The sequence below is a fragment of the Panthera pardus genome, unplaced genomic scaffold (assembly GCF_024362965.1).
Source record: "Panthera pardus isolate Hobbes unplaced genomic scaffold, ASM2436296v1 HiC_scaffold_11, whole genome shotgun sequence".
NCBI lineage: Eukaryota > Metazoa > Chordata > Mammalia > Carnivora > Felidae > Panthera > Panthera pardus.
Window position 1 is genome coordinate 85,155,920 of NW_026526666.1, and position 26,610 is coordinate 85,182,529.

Below are 26,610 nucleotides of genomic sequence, written 5' to 3' on the forward strand. Positions count from 1 at the left end.
GCTTAATCTTATTTAGTTCTTACAACAATCCTGTGAGGCAGTGATTGTTTCCTATGTAGGCATGTGGGACTTGGAAAGGTGAAGTGACCTTCCCAAGGACACACAGCTAAGAAGTGAGAAAACAGGATTTAAAATCTGGTTTGCCTAATTTCAAAGTTTGTTTGTTTTTTCAGTTTCTTTCCACTGATTGCCTTCCAATCAACACCTGATAAGTCCTCATCAGCAACTTCTCTAATGACAGGATCAACCTTGAGGCTCCAATTTCTTTGTGGAATTTTTGTAGATAAAAAAATGTTTTCAGCACCCTAGCAAATTGATGTTAAACAATCAACTGACAGCCCTAGCATCTTAGTGGTATCTCTAGATGCGCCATCAAATCGATGGCTGCGGCATTGGTGGGGCATACTGGGTATGGGAGGGGGGACATAAGGCATAAAAGGCAACAAATTTCAACCACGGAAGCTAGGGTCAAAGGCGAGAAAGTAACGAAAGACTTACCAATCCCTTCTTCAATTTTGTGAATCGTGTGAGTTTCTACTGCCACGACTGCTGTGTTGTTCTCGGACCCAGGTTCATAAATCCTGTTGTAAAAGTGTCCATCGATAAACAAACTACATAAATCATGAAAAAATTAATATTCACAGCATGGAGTTAAGAAATTTCTTATAATCTATCTCAAAAGGAATAAAATAAATACGCTTTACAACACTATGTTAGTGCTTTGACTAGTTCCCCACTGTATTTACATTCCAAGCTGCCGAGGACAGCTTAGCAGCCACTACCATGCACAAGAATCAACAACTTTCCTCACCTCAAAGCCAAGTTCCTCTTGCTACTGTCCTTACATCAGACTTTTCCCTTCCTAAATTTAAACACTTCTGACATAAAATGTTGCTTCAATTATAAGACTAAGTCATATTATAGAATTATCCTAGCAAGATTAAAAAGTAATACTGTTGGACAGTTCAAGACAGGAAGAACCCATTGACCTACTCAAGTTGATGTCCTTTGTTGGAATCTAGACACTTCAGTCTTTTTTAGCACTTCTGCATTTTTCAAAGACTCATAACCAAACTATTGACATGAGCAGAGCCCAGTTAAAAACTATGCCCAAAGTAACCAGCATTAATTAGAGATACCACCTCAGGGAAAGTCTCTAAATGTCTCTACCTTCTAAGAAATGTGCTCAAATAACCTAATAAAATACACTGATGACCTCTGTTTAATTTTTATAATAAACTTAATGCATTAACTATTGCATCTTGTTTGAAAGCACTGCCTGAATAATACCCCTTGTATCAGTGATCACCCACCCCCACGGTGACACCTTTAGCACAGACCTCTCCTCTAAATTTCACACCAGGATATAATTAACTGCTAAATGAATAAATACATTTGGATGTACCACAGGACTTTGTGGAATTCATTATGCCTAAAATAACCAAGTTCTCTTTCCTCTCCCAAACCACTCTTCTATTCTCTATCTTTCTTAATGGCACCTCCTAGCATTCTATAGCCTAAGACAGAAGCCTGGGAATTTCATCAGATTTCTCCCTCCTCCTCCTCCTCACCTCCCACATACTCAGCCACCAAATCCTACCAGATGTATCTCCTTAACACCAGCCAGCTTCCCTGTCTCTTTTTCCACTTCTACTGCCTTAATTTAGGCTGCATCATCTCTAGTCTGAACTAGTCTCCTTGCATCCACCTGATCTTCTATATTCCTACCAGAGTGATCACAGAAATCCCTTCGGAAAACCCTTCAAGAACCCTCTACTTGCTATTATAATAAAGCCCCAAATCCTTAATAGGATATTTAAGTTGCTCTAAGATCTGGCCCCTGGTTTCAGCTCTCCCTAAACCTCACCTTATAATCCAAGCCCCACTCATACCAAATTATTTGTGGTTTTCAGAACTGTCATGTTCTTTTATACCTTCTATCTTTGTTCTTATTTCCTGCTTTCCCCAGAACATGCTTCCCAATCTATTTGTGTATTTGTGGGGTTTTAAAAAAGATTTGATTTATTTATTTATTATTTTAATTTTTATTTATTGTGAGAGATAAGGAGAGCACACATGAGTGGGGAAAGGGGTAGAGAAAATCCCAAGTAGGCTACATGCTGTCACCATAGAGCCGACACAGGGCTCGATCCTGTGAGCTGTGAGATCATGACTTGAGCCGAAATCAAGAGTCAGAAGCTCAACTGACTGAGCCACCTAGGTGCCCCAAGATTTTATTTTTAAGTAATCTCTACACCCAACATGGGGCTTGAACTTACAACCCTAAGATCAAGAATTGCATGTTCTACTCACTGAGCCTGCAAGGTGCCCATCTATTTGCTTTGTAGTCAGTAGCCTCTATGATGCTTTTCCTTCCATATCAGTCCCTCCAGTATAATCACCTACTTCCTTCTTTTGACCCAACTGTACTTTACTCCTTTGTTACAACACATATAACACTTCATATTATATGTTTGTTTACCTGTCTGCCTTCCCTTGGGCATGGTCTAAGAGGTCCCTGAGAGCAGAGATTATGTCTTATTTACTTATTCAATTTTGTATGTCTACTGTGTCAAATACTAACTGGAACACGACAAAGCACCCAATAAGTGGTTGGTTGGTGAATGAGGATTATGATAAACATGAATAATCACTGCTTCAAATAAGTTCAGTAAACACACTCTAAATTGACCAATATGTGCAAAAATCCTTTTTTTTTTTTCCTTAGGGTGAAATTCTTGGGGTGCCTGAGTAGCTCAGTCAGTTAAGTGGCTGACTCTTGATTTCGGCTCAGGTCATGATTTCATGGTTCATGATTTGGACACCCACATCAGGCTCTGCACTGATGGCATGGAGCCTGCTTGGGATTGTCACTCTCTCCCTCTCTCTGCCTCTTCCCTGCCATGCTCTCTCTCTCTCTCCCTCAAAATAAATAAACTTAAAAAAAAAAAAAAAAGAAATTCTTATTTATACATAATTTCAACAACCAGTGAATTGCACTTGTAGTGGGAAGTAGGGGCACAGTCTATATTTTTATGAGTAAACAAGGTTTTATCGAGAAAAAATTTCTAGGGCACCTGAGTGGCTCAGTTGGTTAAATGTCTAACTCTTGATTTTGGCTCAGGTCATGATCTCACAGTGTGTGAGACTGAGCCCCACATCAGCCTTTGTGCTGACAGCATGGAGCCTGCTTGGGATTCTCTCTCTCTCTCTCTCTCTCTCTCTTTCTGTCCCTCCCCATCTTGCTCGCATGCATACACACTCTCTCTCTCAAAATAAACTTTAAAAAAAAAAAAGAAAAAGAAAAAATTTCCTAAAGCAACTCAGAATAGTAATGGATTTAGCTTAATTCTCTATATCTACTACAACTATAGTAAAAAATCATAAAATATGTTGAAATGTTAAGGGACTGTAAGATAGTGACATGCCTTGTGAATCACCAAAGGGAGGTAAAATTATGTTTACTAGAGATTTAAAATAAGTCTGCATCATTGTATTCTAATTCTCTGAAAACCCACATATAGTTAAGTTCTTTTTTTTTTTTAATTTTTTAAATGTTTATTTATTTTTGAGAGACAGAGACAGAGCACAGGCGGGGGAGGGGCAGAGAGAGAGAGAGGGAGACACAGAATCCAAAGCAGGCTCCAGGCTCCGAGCTGTAAGCACAGAGCACAATGCGGAACTCGAATCCACAAACTGTGAAATCACGACCTGTGCCAAAGTCAGATGCTTAACCAATTGAGCCATGCAGGCGCCCCTATAGTTAAGTTCTTTTTATCCAGAATGTTAAGGGAAGAAATTCTGATTAACTGAACGTTAGATTAAGATTATTACATAAACTAAGTGGTACCTTACTGATTTGAAAGAGCTTATAATATAGGCTTTAAACTTTCTGCTAGAGAGGGAGAGAGGGATCTGAGCATGAAAGGGAAAGTAGGGCCAATACTCTTCAAACTGAACTATTCCAATACATTTGGATTGAATGTCCTCTACAGGAGAAAAAAAAAGCTAGTCAGGACGCTCAGTAAATTTACCTAGTACACTAAAATCACCAGTCCCCGGTGATGTTAAAAACTATTATGAATCCATACAAAACAGATGAACATAAGGGAAGGGAAGCAAAAATAATATAAAAACAGGGAGGGGGACAAAACATAAAAGAGTCTTAAATATGGAGAATAAACTGAGGGTTACTGGAGGGGTTGTGGGAGGGGGGATGGGCTAAATGGGTAAGGGGCACTAAGGACTCTACTCCTGAAATCATTGTTGCACTATATGCTAACTTGGATGTAAATTAAAAAAATTAAATTAAATTTAAAAAAAAAACTATTATGAATCCAAAATGAATTGGACAGCCAAGAACAATGAAGGAATCATAGTACCTTCACTCCCCTTGATAACTTTTTTTTTTAAACTAAGCTCTATGCCCAACGTGGGGCTTGAACTCACAACCCTGAGACCAAGAACTATGTGCTCTACCAACTGTGCCAGCCAGGTGCCCCCTGCTCCCACAACTTTTTGAGTGTAAGAAATTATATTTGAAAAAGTTAATAGCCATTTTATTTTTTTTAGAGAAAGCACATGCTGAACAAATCTTCTATGCTGAAAATCTCCTAGGATTAAAAGCCTTCTAGATACCTTAGTATCTATATTAAAAAAATAATAATAGAGTTAAATATGGACATATTTTAAAGCCAATCTAGTGTTATTATGAAAGTGTCATAAAAAAAAGTGTCATCTTATTCAGTATGTCAGATTCTATGTATTTATATCAAGAGAACATTACCAGACACTCTACTTTTGCTTGATAATGTATTCCTGGAAACATGTATATACTGCATACTTGAAAAAGTATAAAATATCATATATGTAAAAGTTAAAAAAGACATACAAGAGGAGTTCTATATACTGAAATCTAAAAATATTTATAGAGGGGTGCCTGGGTGGCTCAGTCAATTAGGTAACCAATTTTGGCTCAGGTCATGATCTTGCAGTTCGAAAGTTCGAGCCCTGTATTGGGCTCTGTACTGACAGCTCAGAGCTCAGAGCCTGTCTGAGATTCTGTGTCTCCCTCTCTCTCTACCCTTCCCCAGCTTGCGCTCTGCCTCTCTCTCTCAAAAATAAACAGTAAAAAACATTTATAGAAAATCTCTATTTTTTGCCTTTTGAATATCTTTTCCAATTTATTCCCAGCAATTCATACATGTTCTTTGATCGTTTCTTTCCCTCATGGTTGAATCTGTAGCCAATCAGGTTATGTGTGACTGAGCCTAAAGACCTCATGATCTCTATCTTTGTCTCAACAGTATTAAATTGATGAGGCTTATACCTTTTTTTTGGGTGGGGAGTATAGCTGACATATAGTATTACACTAGTTTCACTGTGTACAACAAAATGGATTCGACAAATTTATACATTATGCTGCCTGCCACAAATGTACCTACCATCTGTCCGTATACATCCCTGTTACAATTATCACTGACTATATTCCTTAATGCGGTCCCTTTTATAATGTGACTTATTCATTCCCTAGTGGAAACCTCTATTTCACACCTGCACTTCTTATCACTAGTATCAACATTTCTGTTCTCTGCTAAAATGCAACAAAATATCCAAATAATTAAAAAACACAGGGCCCCTGGCTGACTCAATCAGTAGAACCTAGGACTCTCAATCTTGGGGTTGTGAGTTCAAGCCCCACATTGGGCTCAGAGATTACTTAAAAATAAATTAATTTTTAAAAATATAACTAGAGAAATCAATTAAACATTGATTGGCAGGCATCTCAAAATGCAGAACCTGAAAATGTAGCACTAGCTTATATGGTAAATTCAGTGTAAACAGTAGGTTGGGGGTGGGGGGGGGGGCGCGCCTGGGTGGCTCAGTCGGTTGAGTATCCGACCAACTTCAGCTCAGTTCATGATCTCGCAGCTTCTGAGTTCGAGCCCCGCGTCAGGCTCTGTGTTGACAGCTCGGAGCCTGGAGCCTGCTTCAGATTCTGTGCCTCCCTCTCTCTCTGCCCCAACCCACTCGCATTCTGTCTCTGTCTGTCTCAAAAAAAAAATAAACATTTTAAAAAAATTAAAACAAAACAAAAAAAAACCCAGTAGGTTGGGGAGTCCATATGTAGTACAAAGATGTCTAATCAGGCAACGAGAATTTTCCCGAAAAGACAATGCCATTTGGAAAATTAAAAAAGACATATACACACACAAAATAAGTGGAACTAATCTTCAAAATAATTAAGTCTCTAAGTAGCTGAGAAGCATTTTCTGTCTCCAGAAGGGATAGGAAAGCGACAACTGGAGCACTTTAGAAAAGATAGAAGAAACAATGATTCCAGGAGAAAATAAAGCTGCCATGCACAAAAGAATCTTCCTCATGTTACCATTCCTCAAAGGGTAACAACTACAAGTATGTGTGTGTATGTAACAAATGAAATCCCAAACAAGTGATTTGGAATAAGTATGCATAATCTTTTGGTGCCACTTAATTGATTAAAATTTTTAATCACTTTATCCATTATATGTCAATACTTATTATTATTATTTAAAGATTTTATTTTTTTAAGTAAGCTCTACTCCCAAAGCGGGGCTTGGACTCACAACCCTGACATAAAGAGTCACATGCTCCACTTACTAAGCCAGCCAGGTGCCCCTGTCAGTAATTATTTATATCAACTTTCCCTTACAGATCTTAGAATATTTCCTTCAATATTCAGAAATGTCAGCAAACTATGGAGATATATATATATATATATATATATATATATATATATATATATATATATACATATATATTTAAATGTTTATTTTTGAAAGAGAGAGAGAGAGGGAAAGAGAGAGAGTGCATGCTAGTGGGGGAGGGGCAGAGAGAGAGGGAAACAGAGGATTCAAAGCAGGCTGTTTGCTGACAGCAGAAAGCCCAATGCAGGACTAGAACTCATGAACCTCAAGACTATGACCTGAGCCTAAGCCAGACGCTTAACTGACTGGGTCACCCAGGCACCTGATGAAATTTCTTACACTAAAAAGTTTTTTATGTTACCAAGAGAGAGGTTAACTATCTTTCTCCAGAAGTATTTAAGACAAGGTACATTACTTAGTAGATTGGGATTGGATTATGTGTTTGCCCAAGAACATTTCTTTTTCTTTTTGTAAGTAATCTCTACACCCAACATTGGGCTTGAACTCAAGACCCTGAGATCAAGAGTGGCACACGCCACTGACTGAGCTGGCTAGGCACCCCAAGAACATTTCTAATCCTATGAAGAATGTTTTATACATTCCTCAAGATAAAATAACTCTCTCTCCCTTCTCTCTGTAGATCTAATTCTTATTTAACCTTCAAGACCATTTAAAAATCTTATCTCTTCTTTCAAATTCATAGTGATCCTCTGAATTCAAGCTACTTTCTAACCATGACACTCAGCACTTCTTAGATTTTGCCATGTAAGTGACCTCTTTATTTACATATATGTATTTTTGGTTTGTACAACTAGACTGCAAGCTCTATGATGGTGGGAACCATGTGCTATATTTCTTCCAACACTTTGTAATATATCGCATAATAGTAGGTGGTCGATAAGTATTATTTGATTAACTAAGCTTGATTAATCTGTCCATCCTTTAGGGTCCAGATCCCTTCTGGTAGGAAAAGTTTGCAGTTGCCTTGCCTAATCTCCTCTGACTCTAACTACACTGTCTTTCGGTAAACATGTATCAAGTCCCTATGCTAAACTGTGTGGATAAATAAGAAGAGGGAGCTATGTAACTTACCCTCAAAGAGCTTACAGTGGAGAAGAGGGAGAGAGACAAAGACACAGTTTACTGTTGTAATAAGTATTAAAATAACAAATAGAGCACACGATACATTATAAATACGTTCTGAAAGATTGATGCTAAATGTTCCATTGTGCTAAGCAACCATAAAGTTAAAATTTCCCCACTCTTTAAACCTCCCAAATTTTTCAGACTACCCAAATCTTTGGTTACTTACCCTTGCTGCACAGGCTGTAACTGCAAGATCACTTGGGTTTTAGTGTCTTCAGGGTTCTCCCCTTCATTTCCTTCAGTGGGAACCACAACCACATCCCCCACTGGAACACTTACTTCTGCATTAGCCATCTTTCACATGAAGTCAGATAGCTGGGCTGTTGTCAGAAACAAGAAGCATCAGTGACTGTCTGGTTTTGAAAAGATAGCAACCCTAGGAAAGGAACATCAGGATAATTAAGACTACCCATTCTAAGATCACGGTCCTCTGAAAAGGATGGGAACTGTGAGAAGGGGCTGACAGGCTCTGATCTTTCCAGACATACTTTCGTACTCACTTACTGATTTAGGTTTTCTTAGTATATGTGATTCACCCAGTGCTGTGCTGGAGCCTGCTCCTGAGAGCCAATTGTGCACATCTCTTCCCAAATCTGAGTTTAGTGACAGCAAGTTGGTAGCTTGAAATCAGTGATGCTGGGAGTACATACACTACAGAAATTGGCAAGCACTACAAATCAGGGTTTGTTTTTTTTTTTTTTTCTGGAGAATTGATTTATAGCACACCACTAGTTCCAACCCCATCAGTAAACTCCTAGAAAGTTAGAAATCACCTTTTCTTTGCAACCAGCCATTGTGCTTCACCAAGCACTCTGTACTTTGTGAGCACTTCATAAGTATCTGCTAACTGAAACTGTACAGGAAGAAAAATGACTTGCATTGTGTGGTTGTTTAATAAATACTGAATCCAACTGTATGACCTCTAGAAGTTTCTTACTACCTCTTTGCCTCAGACTGAATGACGAGATGATCTTGCCTGACATCTCCCTTGCAGACTTGTTGGGGAAACCAGTGTCCAACACCATGTGCTCCTCGACTCTACCATAACTCAAAGCATCATCCCAATTTTTTTTAAGTTTATTTATTTTTGAGATAGAGAAAGTAGGAGAGGGGCAGAGAGGAAGAGAGAAAGAATCTTAAACAGGCTCCTCAATGTCAGCACGATGTGGAGCTCAATCTCACAAACTGTGAGATCATGACCTGTGCAGACCATGACCTGAGCCAAAAATCAAGGGACAGCCGCTTAACCGACCGAGCCACCCAGGCGTCCCAGCATCATCCCAATTTTAATGAAAACTCAGAGGGCCCCAGAATATTCTGCAGTAGTTAGTCCTCACAGTTGTAAAGAAGGGAGTCACTAAAAAGAGTACAGGTAAGAGCACTGTGTTTACTTTCACGTGTAGGGACACGGTGGACACACATTTGAATATGTGACTGATAATCAGACAACTGAATCCACATCGTGGCTCATATTTGCCTATAATATGCATACTTAAGCACAGCAAGCAAAGTCTCCCTCATTTGGCCCCAAAATATTCTTCCCGTTTTATCTGCAACTGTAATTCCCTGAGAATCTGAAGTGCCAGCCAACCCAGCCTCTGCCCGTGCTCTGAACAGACAACATGTACCTTCAGGATTTTAGACCTTTGTTATTCCTTAAGCCCAAACTCTCTTCTCCCTCATCTCAGTCTCCCTTCAAGGCCCAGTTCAAAGCCCGCTCCTCCACAGAGGCCCTGCCAAGCCATTTTCTTTTCTACAGTCCCCCAACACTTCACATGTAGCTTTCCTCTAGTGGTTATCACACTGTGCTCTGTATTGTCGTTAATTGAACAGACCTCTATCTCCATAACTGCACTATACTCTCTATGAGGGCTGGTGCTGCTTCTCTAAACAGCTGGTCTCCACAGCCCTGATCATCATGGCACTGACATGTTGGTTCAATCAATTTTTGTTTGTATATAATCTAGTTAAAATTGCTCGTAGCAGACTTATGCTTCTGCCTTTTGTGATTCTCACATTCAAAAAATTCCTGAATTCTCTACCACCTGTACCCAAAAGCCTCTTATAATTTATCTTGTAAGCACCTTAAACTGAACTCACGTTCTCTCACAAACCTGCTCTTGTTTCCCTCCTCAGTAAATGGCACTATCCTCCACCCATTTTCTCAAGCCAGAAACTAAGGAGTTATTTTTCATTCTTCTCTTTATAAAATCTAATCAACTACCAAATCCTATCCATTCTATCATCTATTTCTCTTTTAACCATCCCCCATTCTCCATCTGTGCTGCCACCATATTCTGAGCCACACACTACCACTTGAATTTTTGCAGCTGCTTCGCATCAGTATCCTTATCTCTGATCTTGCTCTCCACTCTATGATCTACAGAGCAGACAAAGTGATCTTACTAAAGGCCACAAGCCATTTCCCCATTTCAGAATCCTTCAGAGGATTCCCTTTGCTATTAAAGTGCAAGCATCTTAACAGTGCTTATAGAATCCTCCAAATCTGTCCCATCTACGCTGCTAACCTCATTTCTCATAGTTCTTCCTCTCACATTGTGGTCTCCTGTCATTGAATTTTTTTTTTTTTTAATGTTTATTTGTTTTTGAGAGAGAGAGACAGAGTGCAAGTGGGGGAGAGGAAGACACAGAATCCAAAGCAGGCTCCAGGCTCTGAGCTGTTTGCTAGCACAGAGCCCGACGCGGGGCTCGAACCCATGAACTGCAAGATCATGACCTGAGCCGAAGTTGAACACTCAACTGACTGAGCAGATGTCCCCCCACACACACACTTTTTTTTTCAATTTCTCAAACATGCCATATTTCCTCACCTGAGCCTTCACGCTTGTTTCCTCTACCTAGAATTCTCTTTCCCTTCCTTTTTGGCTAGTCACTGCTAAACTTTTATAACTTATTTAAAACATTACTTCCTGGGGCACCCGGCTGGCTCAGTTGCTAGAGCAAGAGACTCCGGATGTCAGAATCGTGAGTTCAAGCCCCACATTGAGTTTACTTTAAATAAATAAATAACTTCCTTAGGGAGGCCTGTGACTTCCTTGACTAGATGTGAGATTGTGTTCTTAGTACCTACAGCACCCCTGTCATAACCATCATCCCACTTTGTCAACCTCTCCCCACCAGACTATATCCTGGGAGAGCAAGGATTGCCTTTGTTTTTCAACGGCTCCCCTACCCTTAGCTCAGTACCCATGACACAGGAGTACAATAACCAGTTTTCAAATATCAGACTACTATTTACAAAACTGTCTACTTTGGATATGAAAAGGGAGAGTACCTGCTCTTCAGGAACTAAACAAGGGAAAGAGATGCATACTAGAGAAAAAAATTAATTGTAAGATATTACAGTACACTATCTGAACTTCTATAATTTAAAGGTTTAAAACTAGGGATAAAAAACAGAATCAATGAGGGGCGCCTGGGTGGCTCAGTTGGTTAGGCACCCCACTTCGGCTCAGGTCATGATCTTGCAGTTCGTGGGTTCGAGTCCCGCATCAGATTCTGTGCTGACAGCTCAGAGCCTGGACCCTGTTTCAGATTCTGTATCTCCCTCTCTCTCTGCCTCTCCCCTGCTCACACACTGTCTCTCTCTGTCTCAAAAATAAATAAACATTAAAAAAACTGTTTTAAAACAAAATCAATGGACTGGTTCAGCTGGCTGCCAACAGTAGAATCAAAACAATTAGGACCTTAGAGTCTAGAAAAAGACAAAAAGGGATACAATGAGGCATAACAAATGCTATCAAATCCTACAATAATTGAACCAATAGGTATCTTCAAATTTTGAACCATTAAAATGTAGCTTGGGAGTGCCTGGGTAGCTCAGTCAGTTGAACATCCGACTCTTAATTTTGACTCAGGTCATGATCCCAGGGTCTTGGGATCAAGCTTGGAGCTTGATCTGCAACAGCACAGAGCCTCCTTAAGATTCTCTGTCTCCCTCTGCTTCTCCCTCTAAATAAGTAAGTAAGTAAATAAATAAATAAATAAATAAATAAATAAAGCTTGAATTAAAATAATCACAGCTAACATTTGTTGGACATTTATTGTCAAGCACTATTCTGTTATTATTACATATTTAATGAATTTAAAAGATATAATACTTTAGCATGTAACAAACTTGTGAAATTATTATTCTAAAACAGTGTTTTAGGGGTGCCTGGGTGGCTCATTCAGTTGACCGTCCAACTTCAGCTCAGGTCATAGTCTCGCAGTTCGTGGGTTCAAGCCCCGCGTCGGGCTCTGTGCTAACAAACAGCTCAGAGACTGGAGCCTGTTTGGATTCTGTGTTTCGGATTCTGTGTCTCCCTCTCTCTCTCTCCCCCTCCCCTGCTCATGCTCTGCCTCTCTCTGTCTCTCAAAAATAAACAAATGTTAAAAAAAAAAAAAATTAAAACAGTGGTTTAAAATTTTTTAAGTAGCTTAAGTAAATAATGGGTTAGAGGAGGAGAATTAGAAGGATGCTTCTAGTTTTAACCTTCTACCCTAAGGTTGAGTCCTCTCTACAATACTCTGAATAAGTGGTTAACTAACTACTTGATTAATACTTTCCTCAATAGGAACTCATATTTTACTCCTTAGCTCTCCTACTCCTTAGAACCCAAGAGGAATGTTCTCTAACCTTCTGAGTTTATCCGAGAAGATAATTACAATCATCCACAATAGGTCTCTCAGTGTCAGTAAGAGACACAGGTCTGATCCAACATGGCAACTCTTACATTCTTTAGAGAAGCAAGTTTAGGTTGAATATATCTCATTACCCTAAATACCACATTCTTAACAAGTAACCTGAAACCAGACTCTACAGACTACACTAGCTAACTGAAAGGTCATCTCTTTGAGGTGAGTATGAACTGAAAAGTGGCTCTTGTTTATAGCAACAAAAACTCCTGAGGCAAGATGACTGAGCTGCTCCTTTGGGTATTTCATGGAAGGGGCCTTAGAGTATTCACTGTGTAATCACACGACACTGTAATTCTAGGGGAACACACATAAAGGAAAGATGTCACATCCACGTGAAAAGAATTATTTTGTAGTTCTTTTCAAAGACAAAAAAAGACACCTTGATCAAGAGTAAGCACATGACCATTGACATAACTATTGGAAAACTAAACAAATGACATCTGACCTACTCGAGATTAAATTCATTTTTTGTGTTCTGAAAACAAAGGTTTCTTTTTTTTTTTTTTTTTTTAAAGTAATCTCTATACCCAACCCAGGGCTCAACCTCATGACCCTGAGACCAAGAGCTCCACGCTCCATCGACTAAGCCAGCCAGGCACCCCTGAAAACTAAGGTTTAAAACGTGGCAAAATCATGAGTGTCACATGATTGCAGGGACATCGGAGTTGATAGTGGAAAAGGTAAAAGAAATAGATACCCTGAAACTTTCTAACCCCAGAATGTATTTATTCCATACTGTATTATAATTTTTGTAGATTGTGTAGTCTATTAAGAAATTCCCAAGTTATAATAAATTATATAATCATCAATATAATCAATAAAATTAAAACTTTATTATTACTTGATGCCAAAACTCCTTGATTTTTTCCTTCTTTATTCCTTCTCACGCATTCGGTAGGTGATCCAGGGTGCTATCAAATGTAATAAAGCCGACAAGAAGGCTACACAGGACCACTGTGAGGGACAGAGCCAAAGCAAATGAAGTTTGGGACAGGTCACATTTTGAAGACTACTATATACGTGTTTGGGGAAGCGATGGGACAAAGGGTTCTTTGAAGCGTCATCACACTAGACTCTAGGGGACTTCTGCCTAGGACAAGAGCAATTTAGGGCCCAAGCTAACCCAATGAAGTTGAGTACAAATTAGCTACTTGATATAGGTTTGTTGAGGTAAATATGAATGGTTGACTCATGACTAATGAAAAAAGTCACCAAGTCAGTGTATACTAAGTATATATTAAATATCCATAATTGATAAAAGGCTTACGAATTAGGGAAGACAGTCCAAACATTTAATGAAAAGGTCCTCCAAAAGCACTTCGGTAACATTACCAGAGGCAAGGGAGAAGAATCCCTCTGAGAGTCTAGAACGATCTGATCCTCCCTTTCCCCAATCCCTAGGTTGAGGAAACCCAGTTCTTGGTTCTCCTAAATAGACACCAAACAAGGCCCTTTCTGTGTCTGTTAGGAAGTGCTTTTGACATTTCTCTCATCTTAAGAGAATTCAGACCTCCTCCTGTTCCTTGGACGGTCAAGCCCTGCACCGCCCCCGCCCCCCCATCCCTACTAGGTCAAGGCTTGACACGCCTTAGTCTGGTCTGGTGGATCATCACTCTCCAGGACTCTCAGGTAAGATTCTGCTCTCACCGTTCCTGCCCCTCAATTAGGAGGCAGCTGGCCAATTCCCCTGTCGTTTCTGAAAGTAGAAATGTCATTTCTTCCCCTCAATTATCTTCTCTCCGGTCCTCCAAAACACGGGTTTTCCCACCCCCTGACATCCCAGACTGTTCCGTTCTCTACCTATATACTTCAGAAGATCCTCAGTCTCTCATTCCCTCACAGGTTTGGACCCTTCCCCTTCCTACTTGAGGAGGCTGAGGCGTCTTCCTACCGCCCCCTCATCTCCGGAAAGGCAGGGGCCTGTTCACTTTCCCCTGGAGCTCTTCTTCCTCGTCCCCTGCTCACACTACCCATACTGTCACCACGCCTTCGGAACAGCACCTGCCACTTTTCCCCTGGACTGAAAGGCCGAGGCCTCTAATGCGCCCCTCGGGTGAAACTCGGGCCTCCTTCCCTCCGCAGAACCCACTCTCCGCTCTTTCTCCCCCGCCAAGCTTCCAAGGGTCTCCTCCCGGGCGGGCGTGCAGGCTTCCTTCACCTTTCGTACCCACCCCCTACTTCCCCCCACCTCCCCCACCCCACCCCCGGCCAAGCGCGACCCAGGCCCCTCCCAAGCTCTGTATCCAAGGGCCAGCTGCTCCCCGGGCCCCGCCTCTAGGGATACCCCGGGATCCCCGGACCCCTCGTCGGGGTCCTGGGCGTCCGGGCCTCTCAGTCCGGAGTCGCTCCGGCCCCTCTGGGCCCCTCAGCCTAGGACTTCCGGGGCCCTCGGTCCGGGGGCGCTGGGCCCCCCCCCAGCGCCCCGCTCGCCGGCGCCCGCCGCCCTCGGCCAGGGGCCGAGCCCGGGCGGCGCGGCCGGCCGCGCTGGGGGCGGCCCGGCTGCTCGGGCGGACCCAGCGGCAGCGTCCCCCCACCCCCCCCGCGGCGCCGCGACGTCCGCTCGCTCCCCGGCGGCGGCGGCGGCACGCACAGGGCGTGGGGAGGCGCCCGCGGAGGCAGCAGCCCCCCGCCCCCTGCGCGCCCGCCCGCCCTCGCCGGCCGCCGCGCGGCCCCCGCGCCCGCCCCCCCCGCCCCCACCCCACCCCGCGCCCGCGCCCGCGCGCCCACCCCTCCCCCTCCTCACCGTCTCCGTCGGGCGGGCGGGCGGCGAGCGGCCAGGGCGGGCGGGCGACGGAGCATGCGCAGAGGCCGCCACGGCCGCTACTGCCACCGCCGCCGCCAGGCCGAGCTTCAACACTTCCGGCCGCCGCCGCCGGCGAGCTGGCGCCTTAAAGGGGACGCGTCCTTATTGCGGGCCCCGCGGAGGATGAATCTCAGCCGGAGGAATTTGAATGAACCTTTACCTGAGAAGGGGTCTTTTGCTCTGGAGAGTCAGTATTGGGAAGGGCTCTGGGGACCCTAATAACTCTTCTTCCCCAACGTCAAGGTGAGGAAAAGGAGGTCTAAATTAAAGGTTCATCTCATCCGCAATCAGGGGCAAAGGCAGGTCTCTCGACTCCTCTGGAGGACTGCCCATTTCACCTCCCCAAATCCAGTTTTATTACAGACCTTCAGAAGTAATGCCCCACTATCAATTCGGAATCAAAGATCTGGTTGAGTACAGAGTCAGTAACTGGTCACGAGTCCTTGAGCAAGCTGCTTGCATTCTCTGACCCACGCATTTGCCAAGCCTTGCCTGGTAGTGAGGTTATGGATTCAAGTCTTAACTTCTTTAGGGGTATTATTAACAGCTCCAAACCTGTATTTCGCGTAAGGTATAAGGTTGTCGTGAGTGTTAAGAGGTGATACGTGAAAAGTGCTTAGGAAATTTCTAGGAGCCAGTAACAGTAATTAGCAAGTATTAAAACCTTTCTATATGGCCAAGCGTTGGGGAAGATGCTTTTGTCTCCTATTATATTCCCAGCGACTCTACTAAGTAGCTTCTTTTCACTCCCGTTTTACAGATAAAACAAAACAGGGGGATAAGAGAATTAGTTAATTCCTCAAGGTCACATAACCTTAAATGGCATAGGCAGGGTCTCAATTCAGGCCCTTCCTTCTCCAGAGTCCCTGGTTGTAACCGCTGAGATGGTTCCTCTTATTAGGAACAAATGAGGTGGTGGTATGGGCACTTTTTTTTAAGGGGGTAGGAGAATTGATTCCCCGTCTTGCCTCCTCCTGTCATGTCCCCTCCACCAGGAAGAGGTAACAGGAAGTCTTTCAAGTTCTTGATTCAAGGACAGGTAAGAATGCCCAGGGGTCAACGATAGAACTGAATTTGGGGGCTCAGGGATGTTGACCAAGACTCACCTCTCTCTTTTTTTAAAAAATGTTTATTTATTTACTTTGAGAGAGTGAGAAAGACAGAGAGCCTGAGTGGGGGAGGGGCAGAGAGGGAGAGAGAGAATCTGTCAGTGCAGAGCCCCACTCAGGGCTCAGTCTCACCAATGGTGAGATCATGACCTGAGCCATATCAAGAGTCAGATGCTCAACCCACTAAGCCACCCAGGCGCCCCAAGTCTCACCTCTCTTAAGCCTTGGTTTACTCTTCTGTAAAATAGAGATGATTTTCCCACTGTGCCAACCTCTCAGGGCTGTTTCCAGTATCAAAATAAGGAGACTTAGTGCCCACATTGGTATCTGTTCTTATGATCAAGGACTTACACATTATCAGATGATTTTGAATATAATGGGGGCTGGTCATGACTGGAGTCTGGACCTATGTGAACTATTCCATAGTGGGACCATCTATATCTTTTGATCATGCATTGAACACCCACTGAACACTCACTGAACTGTCCTTACCTTCCAGAAGCTCTTGTTCACCTTCTTCAGAGACAGAATTGTAAACATACAAGACAGTACAGTGTGTTAGATGTTATCCTAGAGATACAAACTAGGCACTGAAAAAGTTCAAAGAGCTCTCCCTGGAAAATTCCTGAACAGCTTTAGAGAGGAGGGGGTATTTGAGCCTGGCCTCAGGAATGACTAGTCCATCAAAGGGAAAGTGAGGAAGAGCATTCCAAAAAGTACAGCAGGTGCAAAGACAAGAAATGATGGGAGCTGGGCTGAAGAGGGAGGCTAGAACCAGATGGTTGTCATAAGGAGTACAAAGCCAGCCTGCAGGTATTCGGGACCCAAAGAAGGCTTATGTTCTCTCCGACTGCACTGCTAACACCCAACCCAGCCCACAGGGCTTGACCAGGCCACTGCAGTCTCAGCCACACTGTCCACCTCAACCCCAGATGCACTCCACCCTATGCACCTAGAGGGAGTAATCTTTTGAAGAGACAAGGTCAAATGTGACTTCCTTGCCAAAAACTCTTTAATAGCCTCCCATTCCACTTAGAATAACACCCAGTCCCCTAACCAGGGCCCCCAGGCATGATCTTCCTGCCCTCCTCCTTCCACCCCTCACTGTGCCCCAGACCAGACATCCTGGGCTCCTTTGTGTGCTGGGAACTCTCTCAGGGCCTTATCACTAGCTCTTCCCTCTACCTGGAAAGTGCCTCTTTCAGGTCTCCAGAGCTCATTCTCATCCTTCATTCCTCACAGGCCTTTCCTGACTCCCAACCTGAAGTTGTGTCCCAGCCACATTCTTCTCTATCATCGCTGCCCCCAGTTCCATCAGGACAACTGTCATGTTGATCTGGGGGGACTATTCCAGGGCAAAGACCACCTCTGAGAGAACTCCCCTCCCCATGCCCTACTTTCTCTCAATCCCCCTGCTTACTTTTGTAGCAGCCCCATAATTTGAAATCCCCTAGAGGGGTGCCTGGCTGGCTCATTCAGCAGAGCACGTGACTCTTGATCTTGGGGTTGTAAGTTTGAGCCCCATGTTGGGTATGGAGATTACTTTAAAAAAATAAAATCTTTTGTGGTTTTAGGCACTTTGGTGGCTTGTGATTTTAGGCACTTTGAGGCACTTTGGTGGCTCAGTCGGTTGTGTCCAACTCTTGATTTCAGCTCAGGTCATGATCTTGCGGTTGTGGGATCAAGTCCCATGTAGGGCTCATGCTGGGCATGGAGACTGCTTGGGATTCTCTCTCACCGTCTCCCTCCACTCCTCCCTCTGCTTGCGCTCTCTCTCTCCAAAAAATAAATAAATAACAAAATAAATAAAATCTTTAAAGAAGAAAGAAAGAAATCCCCTAGATTATTTACCTATTTTGCGTCAATCTGTATGATTTACCCCTCATAGTATTTGGAGCAGAGTTTGTGCATAGCAAGTGTTTGTTGACTGACTGAAGGAATGAATAATCAGAAAAATTATAAGGTATGGACTGGGGAGGAGAAAGATCAGGAAATGGAAGCTATCTCAGGGAGACTACTATGATCCAGGCAGGAAAGAGGGGGCCTCCTGCAGGGCAGAGGAAAACATACCAGCAGGGAGCTGATGGGTTCCAGACACAGTTTCAAATTGGAACCAACAGGTATTAGTGACCAACTAGACATGGGGAGAATGAGGGAAAGAATGAGACAATGATGACTTCCAGGGAAGGAACAAAGCAGGAAGAGTTGGTTGGGGTTGAGGGAAAGTAGAAATGATGAGTCGGTTTGGACTTGTTCAATGTGAGTTGTTTGAGGAACATCCAAATGAAGGTGTTCAGAAGGAATTTGGATTGACTTACCCGAGGCAAGAGGCGAGGGCTGGGATATAGGAGCTGTCATGTAAATGGGATCATACAGGCCAAGAGTGGATGAGGCCACCCAAGAAGAGTGTGCAGAGAGGTAGGGGGCTAGATGTCCAAACCTAGGGAACATTAAGCTGAAAGGAATCTGCAGGGACCAACCAGAAGTGGTCAGAAAATTAGGTCCGTGGACAAAGGGGAGAAAGGAAGCCCAGATGACACGCAGGGAGCTTACAGAAAGGGGACAGCACCAATCATGTCTGATACTGCACAAAGCTCTGGCAAAGAAAAAGGAAAAGCCCCTGGATTTGGCAATTAAGATTTCATTGCTGATCCTTCCAGGGTGGAGTCACCTCCAGAGTTAAGGAGGAGGCCAGATTGTAGTGGATCAAGTAGTCAATGGGAGAAATGAAAGAACCAGCCAGTGGAGACCATTCTTTAAAATTTTTCGATAGAGGGGGTGCCTAGCTGGCTCAGTTGGTAAGAGCGTGTGACTCTTGATCTTGGAATTGTGAGTTCAAGCCCCACATTGGATGTAGAGATTACTTTTAAAAAGATTTAAATTTAAAATCTTTTAAAAATAAGTAAAATTTAAGAAAATTAAAAATTTTTGATAGGAGGAACTAAGACATAAGGCAATTAGAAGATTAAGAGGAAAGAAAGGGTGCCTGGGTGGCTTAGTTGGTTAAGTGTCCAACTCTTGGTTTCAGCCATGGTTCGTGAGTTCAAGTGCTGCGTTGGGCTCTGTGCTGACAGTGTGGATGGAGCCTGCTTGGGATTCTGTCTCTCCCTCTCTCTCTCTGCCCCACCCACACTCATGCTGTCTCTCTCTCTCTCAAAATAAATAAATAATTTTTTTTTAAGAGGAAAGCATGTGAAGGCTTTCCTTTTTTATTTTTTCACTTAGTTGTTTTTCCTATGAATTACACATTCACTATACAAAATTGTAACGTACATAAGAGGATGGAGAAGCAGAGAAAAAAGTGTTTCTTTAGCATCTAGCATATTTCCTTTCAATTTTTTTCTATGTATTTTTTTTTCTTTACCTGGATGAAGTATCTTCAATGTACAGTTCCGTGTTGTGCTTTTGTCCCCCACTAAACATTGTTTCCTAAACATTGATGGTGGTTTTTCTTCTCCTTCTTCTTATTCTTTAATATGAGACACTTGAATGGCCACTCAGCTCTGCCCTCCTCTCTAGCATCCTTGGGGGGGGTCTCTCTGATTTTTCAGCAGACAATTTTGTTGGGGGGATAATTCTGTTAATTTGGGGGGGAATAAAAAAGGCTGAACAATAGAAGGGACAAAAATAAAAATAATTTGGCAGGGGGAGGGTCAGCTAACAGGGTTAGGAGAGGGATGTTCAAGGTATCCAGGCCCGGGTGGGGAGACCATGAGTGTGAGCTGGACGTAGGCCTGCGGTGTTTGCACTCATTTTGGAAATAGCAGGGCAACTGAGGAGTGCTGATGTCCAGGCCTGCCAAGGGCTTGCTAGCTGCCACACACTGCTCTAAGCACTTAAGGTCTAAACAACCTCCCAGGTCCTTTTATTAACCCAGTTTAACATGAGAGGTTAAGAACTTGCCCACATTTATACATCTATTTAATGGCTTGGTTGGATTTGAACATAGGCAATTGTGCTGCAGAGCCCATGCTCTTAATTATCTCTCTACTGTAGAGCTCCTATTCTTGGCTGCATGTAGAATCACTTGCGGAGATTTTATAAAATACCCGTACCAGGGCCCCACCCCACATGAATTCAGATGAGATCTCCGAGGATAGAGCCCAGATATGAATATTTTTTATTTAAAAAATGTTTTTTGAGTTTATTATTTTTGAGAGAAAGAGCACGAGCTGGGGAGGGGCAGAGAGGGAGAGGGAGGCACAGAATCCCAAGAAGGCTCCAGGCTCCGAGCCGTCGTCACAGAGCCCAACGTGGGGCTTGAACCCATGAACCGTGAAGTCATGACCTGAGCCAAAGTCGGACAGACGCTCAACCTACTGAGCCACCCAGGTGCCCCAAATATTTTTTTAAATGTCCCTAGAAGACTTTAATGGCCATCCAGGTGTAAGAACCAATCTAATCCTTGCTGAGTGCCATGCCATTTTAAACACTTTGTATTAACTTGTTTAATTCCCAGAAGGTAGGTAAGAGTAGTGTCCCCATCTTACAAATAGGACAACTAAGGTTGCATAGTTGGTAAGTGGTAGAGCCAGAATCTGGACTTTTGTTTTTCTTTAATGTTTATTTATTTATTTTCTTTTTTTTTTTTTAATGTTTATTTATTTTTGAGACAGAGAGAGACAGAGCATGAATGGGGGAGGGGCAGAGAGAGAGGGAGACACAGAATCGGAAGCAGGCTCCAGGCTCTGAGCCATCAGCCCAGAGCCTGACGCGGGGCTTGAACTCACGGACCGTGAGATCGTGACCTGAGCTGAAGTCGGACGCTCAACCGACTGAGCCACCCAGGTGCCCCTATTTATTTATTTTCAAGAGAGAGCTGGGGGAGGACAGAGAGAGAGAGAGAATCCTAAGCAGACTCCACGCTGTCAGCACAGAGCCCAGCATGGGTCTGGAACCCACCAACTGCAAGATCATATCTGAGCTGAAATCAAAAGTCAGACGCTTAATGGACTGAGCCACTCAGCATCTCCAGAATCTGGACTTTTTACCTCAGCCTATGCTATGACCCAGCCATTCTGATTTCCTGAGACTAGTTGCTCATCAGATTGAAAGGAGCAAACACTGCTTGAGCCCCTTCTCTGTGTCTGCCAATGTGCTAGGAGCTTTCCCAGAGATGAAATTCTAGGTAGCGAGTGTTAGCCCCATGTTTCAGAAGAGGCAAGACAGGCTCAGTGAAATTAGTTGGCATTGCGAGGCTGAGACACAGGAAAGCTGCCACTTCCAGTGAATCCATCCAAAGTCCAGGCTGTGTGCCAGGACAACTTTTTCCCCTTCTCTGGTGTCACCTCCTACCCATACCAGAGGTTGAAATCAATGCCACCAGGACCAGACGTTGAGCAGGCAAGCTGGGGGTGGACCAGCTGGAGAGTTTGTGCCCGATCTGGAGGGGCAGCAGCTCCTCTACCAGTCTGCCGTGGAACCAGAATGTGGACCCAGTGTGGCTTGCCCAATTTGGAAGAGGAGGTAGAAATCCTAAGTTTTATTTGATGTCTCTGGATATGTAAGTGTCAATAACCAATTTCAAAAAAAATGAAAACAAAACCAAATGTCAGACCTCTTCTGGGCTCTACATTGTCCATCTGTAAAGAGGTGTGGCCTGTGGGTCCCAGGTAGCAGTGTCTGGTCTCGCCTCCCAGGCATCCGCTTCCAGCCTGGAACAGTGCCTCCAACTGCCTGACTGCAAAGTCAGCATGTCCACCCTGACTCATTTCTACCCTATCTCACCTTAGATCCTCCCTTCCCCCACCTCTTACCTCCTCCACCTCAGAGAATGATACTTCCATCACTCAGTCGCCTCCCAGAGACCCCTCTGATACCGCCTCCTCTCTGAACCCCACCTGGTCCACACCACCATCATCACCTGCCTCTGCTGCCTTACAGCCAGAACCTCCTGATTGGTCTCCCCACTTCCTGCCATGCTGCCTCCCAGCCTTCACTGTTTACTACTCCAATGGCCTCTCTTCCCCTTAGAATTAACCTTGAACTCCTCATCATGGTCTACAAGACCATTCATGAACTGGCTCTGGGATCTCCGCTTGACTCCTTTTCTCTCTCTCACCCTTCTCCAGCTTCATTGGCCTTCCTCGAGTGCCTCTGACACATGGGTTTCATAACCTTTGCCCGTGCTGTTTCCCCACAGATTCCTATAATGCACTTCTCCCACATCTTCAGCTGGCTCCTTTCTGTGCTCCAGGTCTCATCTCCGCTGAGCCAGGCCTGCCCTGTCCTCACTGTCTCCAGTTGTGTCTGCTCCCCAGTCACTCTCACATCCCCTTTATAGCCCTTACTGACACCAGGCACATCTTCCTTGTCTGTATCCACTCTCCTTCCCCTCTCTCACTTCCTTTTCTACCCTATCCCCCTCTCTAGCCCTAACCTGTCACTCACATGCATATAAACCCTGTAATGGAATCTCCTTGAAGGCGGAGACAAAGTCTGTTTTATTCAGCCTCTAGAACATTGCCTGGTACCAGATAGCTCTCAAAACATATTTGTTGGGGCCCCTGGGTGACTCAGTCGGTTAAGCATCCAACTTTGGCTCAGGTCATGATCTCAAGGTTTGTGAGTTCGAGCCCCACATCTGTGCTGACAGCTCAGATCCTGGAGCATGCATCTGTGTCTGTCTCCCTGTTTCTCTCTCCTCTCTCTCAAAAATAAATAAACATTGAAAAAATTTTTTAAAATATTTGTTTATTAAGGACTGCCTACCCTTTTGTATCTACTTCCCCTCCCCCACAGCTTACCCTATCTTCTGCATCACATTCGCAGAAGCCAGAACCCACTAACAGATGGGGAGTGAATCAGAAAAAGAGGCAAAGAGAGAAAAGGAGGAAGTCCTGCCAGTGGGTGCAAAAAAGAGAGAAAAAGGAACCAGAAAAAAAAATCTGGGTTGAAACTAGATTTGGTCAAGTGAATCACCTACTCCCCCACCCCAGAAACCCCTTCAGCCACTGTCCACCACCAGTACCAAACCAAAAGGCTGGGTTTCTGTTTTTGGAGTCAGAGTGGACAAGATCAAGGTATGCTGGCTCTGTGAACTTGGATCGGTCTCTGTCTCAGCGTCAGATTCTTCATCTGAAAAAGGGAGATAGTAATGGGACCTCACTCACAGAGGAGTTGTGAAGAGTAAATGAAGAATCCATACTCACAAAAAGACTAAGAATAACGTCTGGAATGTAGTAAGTACTCAAGAAATACCAGCTAGTATTACTATTAATATTCCAACTGGCACCACCTCCCTGCCTTACAGAACTCAGAGTCCTGTCAGCTGCCTCCATTGGCTACAGGACCTCTCTGGGCCTCAGTCTTCTCATTTGTGATGGGGACCATTAGTAGCTACACTTATGAGCACGTGCTGTACACCAGGCACTTGGCATACACACAGTTTTGCCGACTTAGGGCAACCTCCCTGAGCTGGTGACCAGCTTCCAGTCCCAGTGCTGGAGATATCTTAGGCACACCCAAAACCTTGCTCTTCACCATCTTCTCTTTTCTTTAAAATTTTATAATCTTAATTTTTTAATTTTTAATTTTTAACATTATGGTAGGGGCGCCTGGCTAGCTCAGTTGGTAAAGCACATGATTCTTGGTCTCGGGGTTGTAAGTTCAAGCCCGACATTGGGTGTGGAGATTACTTAAAATATTTAAGATAATAATAATAATAAAATTAAATTTACATTAAAAAATAAATTGTGGCAAAATAGATATAACAGAAAATGTAGCATTTTAACCACTTTCAGCGTGCACTTGAATGGCACTAATCACATTGATATGGTTGTGCAACCATCACCACTGTCCATCTCCAGAACTTTGTCATCATCCTCAGCTGGAACTCAATGCCCACTACACAGTAACTTCCCATACCACCCCCCTTCAGTGCCTAGTAACCACTCTCCTATGTTATGAATCTGACCATTCTAGGTATCAAAACATGGTATTTGTCCTTGTGAGTCTGCCTTATTTCCCTTAGCAGAATGTCCTCAAGGTTCATCCACGTTCTAACATGTATCAGTACTTCATTCTTTTTAATGGCCAAGTAATGTTCCATGACATGGATATTTATTCATTTTGTTCTTCCATTTATCCTCTGATGGGCATTTGGATTGTTTCTACTTTTTGGCTATTGTGAATAATGCTGCTATGAATATGGGTGCACAAAATTATCTTCGAAACTCTGCTTTCAGGGGCACCTGGGTGGCTCAGTTGGTTAAGCATCTGACATCAGCCAGGTCATGATCTCATGGTCTGTGAGTTTGAGCCCCACATTGGGCTCTGTGCTGACAGCTCAGAGCCTGGAGACTGCTTCCCATTCTGTGTCTCTCTCTCTCTGCCCCTCCCCTGCTCATGCTCTGTCTCTCTCTCTCAAAACTAAAATAAACATTAAAAAAAATGTTTTTAATTGTTAAATACCAGGATTTGATACAAGGATTCTCTATTCTTTTCCACTGGACTATATGTCTGTCTTTATATCAATACCACACTGTTTTACTTACTATAGCTTTGTAGGAAGTTTTGAAATCAGGAAGTGTATTCTTCCAACTTTGTTCTTTTACAAACAGTATTTTGTAAAAGATACAAAAGATACAAAATACAAAAACATTTTGGCTATTAGGGGTCTCGAGATTCCATCTGAATTTTAGGATGGGTTTTCTATTTCTGCAAAAAACGTGTTAGGATTTTTATAGGGATTGTATTGAATCCATAGATCGGTTTGGCTAGTATTGACATCTCAACAATAATATTAAGTCTTCCAGCCCATGAACATGGGATGTGTTTCCATTTATTTATGTCTTCTTTAATTTCTCTCAGCAGTGTTTTGTATTTTTCAGTGTACAAGTTACACTCATCCTTGGTTTAGTTTTACCTCCTTGGTTAATGTTATTCCTAAGTATTTTATTTTTTGATGTTATTATAAATTGAATTGTTTTCTTAATTTCCTTTTTGGATTAGTAGTGTATAGAAACACAATTTTTATGTGACCATCCTTTCTTTTCAGTGGTCACTTATCCCAACCTAGGGGAGCTCAGGGACCTTTTTGGCTGTTTTTGGTTTTGTTTTTTTAAGTAAGGTCTGTGCCCAACATGAGACTTAAACTCATGACCCTGAGATCAAGAGTGGCATGCTCTACCAACTGAGCCAGCCAGGCGCCCCCAGATTTGGTCAGTTTTGAGAGAGGAGCCATACTCCTATCTGCCTACCTGAAGGTTAGAAACTTCCTCTTATCTTCTGACAAATTGACACTCTCTTCCCCTCCACCCTTAAAATGCCAAAGCTTCATGGCCCCTCGAAATCAATTTCCCTGAACCACCTCCCTGCCCCCCCCCCACCCCCTGGAGTAAACCCATCCTGTTGGGAGTCTATGACCTGAGTAGGAGTTCCATTTTAGTTACAGAAGGCAACTTCCTTACAAGTTGTGTAAACTTAGACTACCTATAAATGGGAAGACTTGTCCTACTTCTGAGAATGGACAGGAGCACACTGTCTTGCTACACCCATATGCTTGGACATAGCAGGTGCTTAATAAATAGCAGCAATGGGGCGCCTGGGTGGCTCAGTCGGTTGGGCATCCCACTCGGGCTCAGGTCATGATCTCGCGGTCCGTGAGTTCGAGCCCCGCGTCGGGCTCTGTGCTGACAGCTCAGAGCCTGGAGCCTGTTTCAGATTCTGTGTCTCCCTCTCTCTCTGACGTTCCCCCATTCATGCTCTGTCTCTCTCTGTGTCAAAAATGAATAAATGTTAAAATAAATTTTTTTAAATAAAAAAAATAGCAAATGTATGTACATAAGTACTTCATGACATATGAAGAGCTCTACAAATGTATTGAATGCCTACTAAGTGCCAGGTACTACATCAGACACCAAGGATGCAAGTGATATATAAGACACAGGTTCCATGCCCTCACACAGGTGACATTCTGGCTGGGGAATATAAATATTGAGCAACTAACTTTACATCAAGTGTAAATGCATTAATAACAATTATGATGTTCTGCTGCGAAGTAGATGGTGCCATGAAAGAGTGTAATAGAGTGTGAGGGAGCTAACCTAGTGAGGGGTGGGGAGGTCAAGGAAGGCCTCTCTGAGGAAGTAACATTAGAGATGAGATGTAAAGAATAAAGAAGAAGTAGCCATGATGGGAAAGGGGGAGAACCTGTTGAGAAAGA

General features: G+C 43.3%; 1 protein-coding gene across 7 annotated transcripts in view; it reads right to left on the minus strand.

The window, feature by feature from the left end:
* The window catches only part of GMEB1 (glucocorticoid modulatory element binding protein 1), a 36,460-nt gene extending 21,070 nt beyond the window's left edge, over positions 1–15,390 (minus strand). The window contains exons 1-4 of one of the 7 annotated variants that reach the window (XM_019432456.2): positions 14,818–14,950; positions 13,375–13,487; positions 7,999–8,152; positions 499–611 (exon numbers count right to left, since the gene is read on the minus strand). In XM_019432456.2, the coding sequence (XP_019288001.1) occupies positions 499–611; positions 7,999–8,126 (241 nt within the window). In that variant the 5' untranslated portion in view covers positions 8,127–8,152; positions 13,375–13,487; positions 14,818–14,950. Of the gene's footprint in view, positions 1–498; positions 612–7,998; positions 8,153–13,374; positions 14,687–14,817; positions 14,951–15,276 lie in introns of those variants that run through there. The other 6 variants (XM_019432455.2, XM_019432454.2, XM_053898621.1 and 3 more) reach the window with 6 other exon arrangements.
* Positions 15,391–26,610: the final 11,220 nt, after the last annotated feature.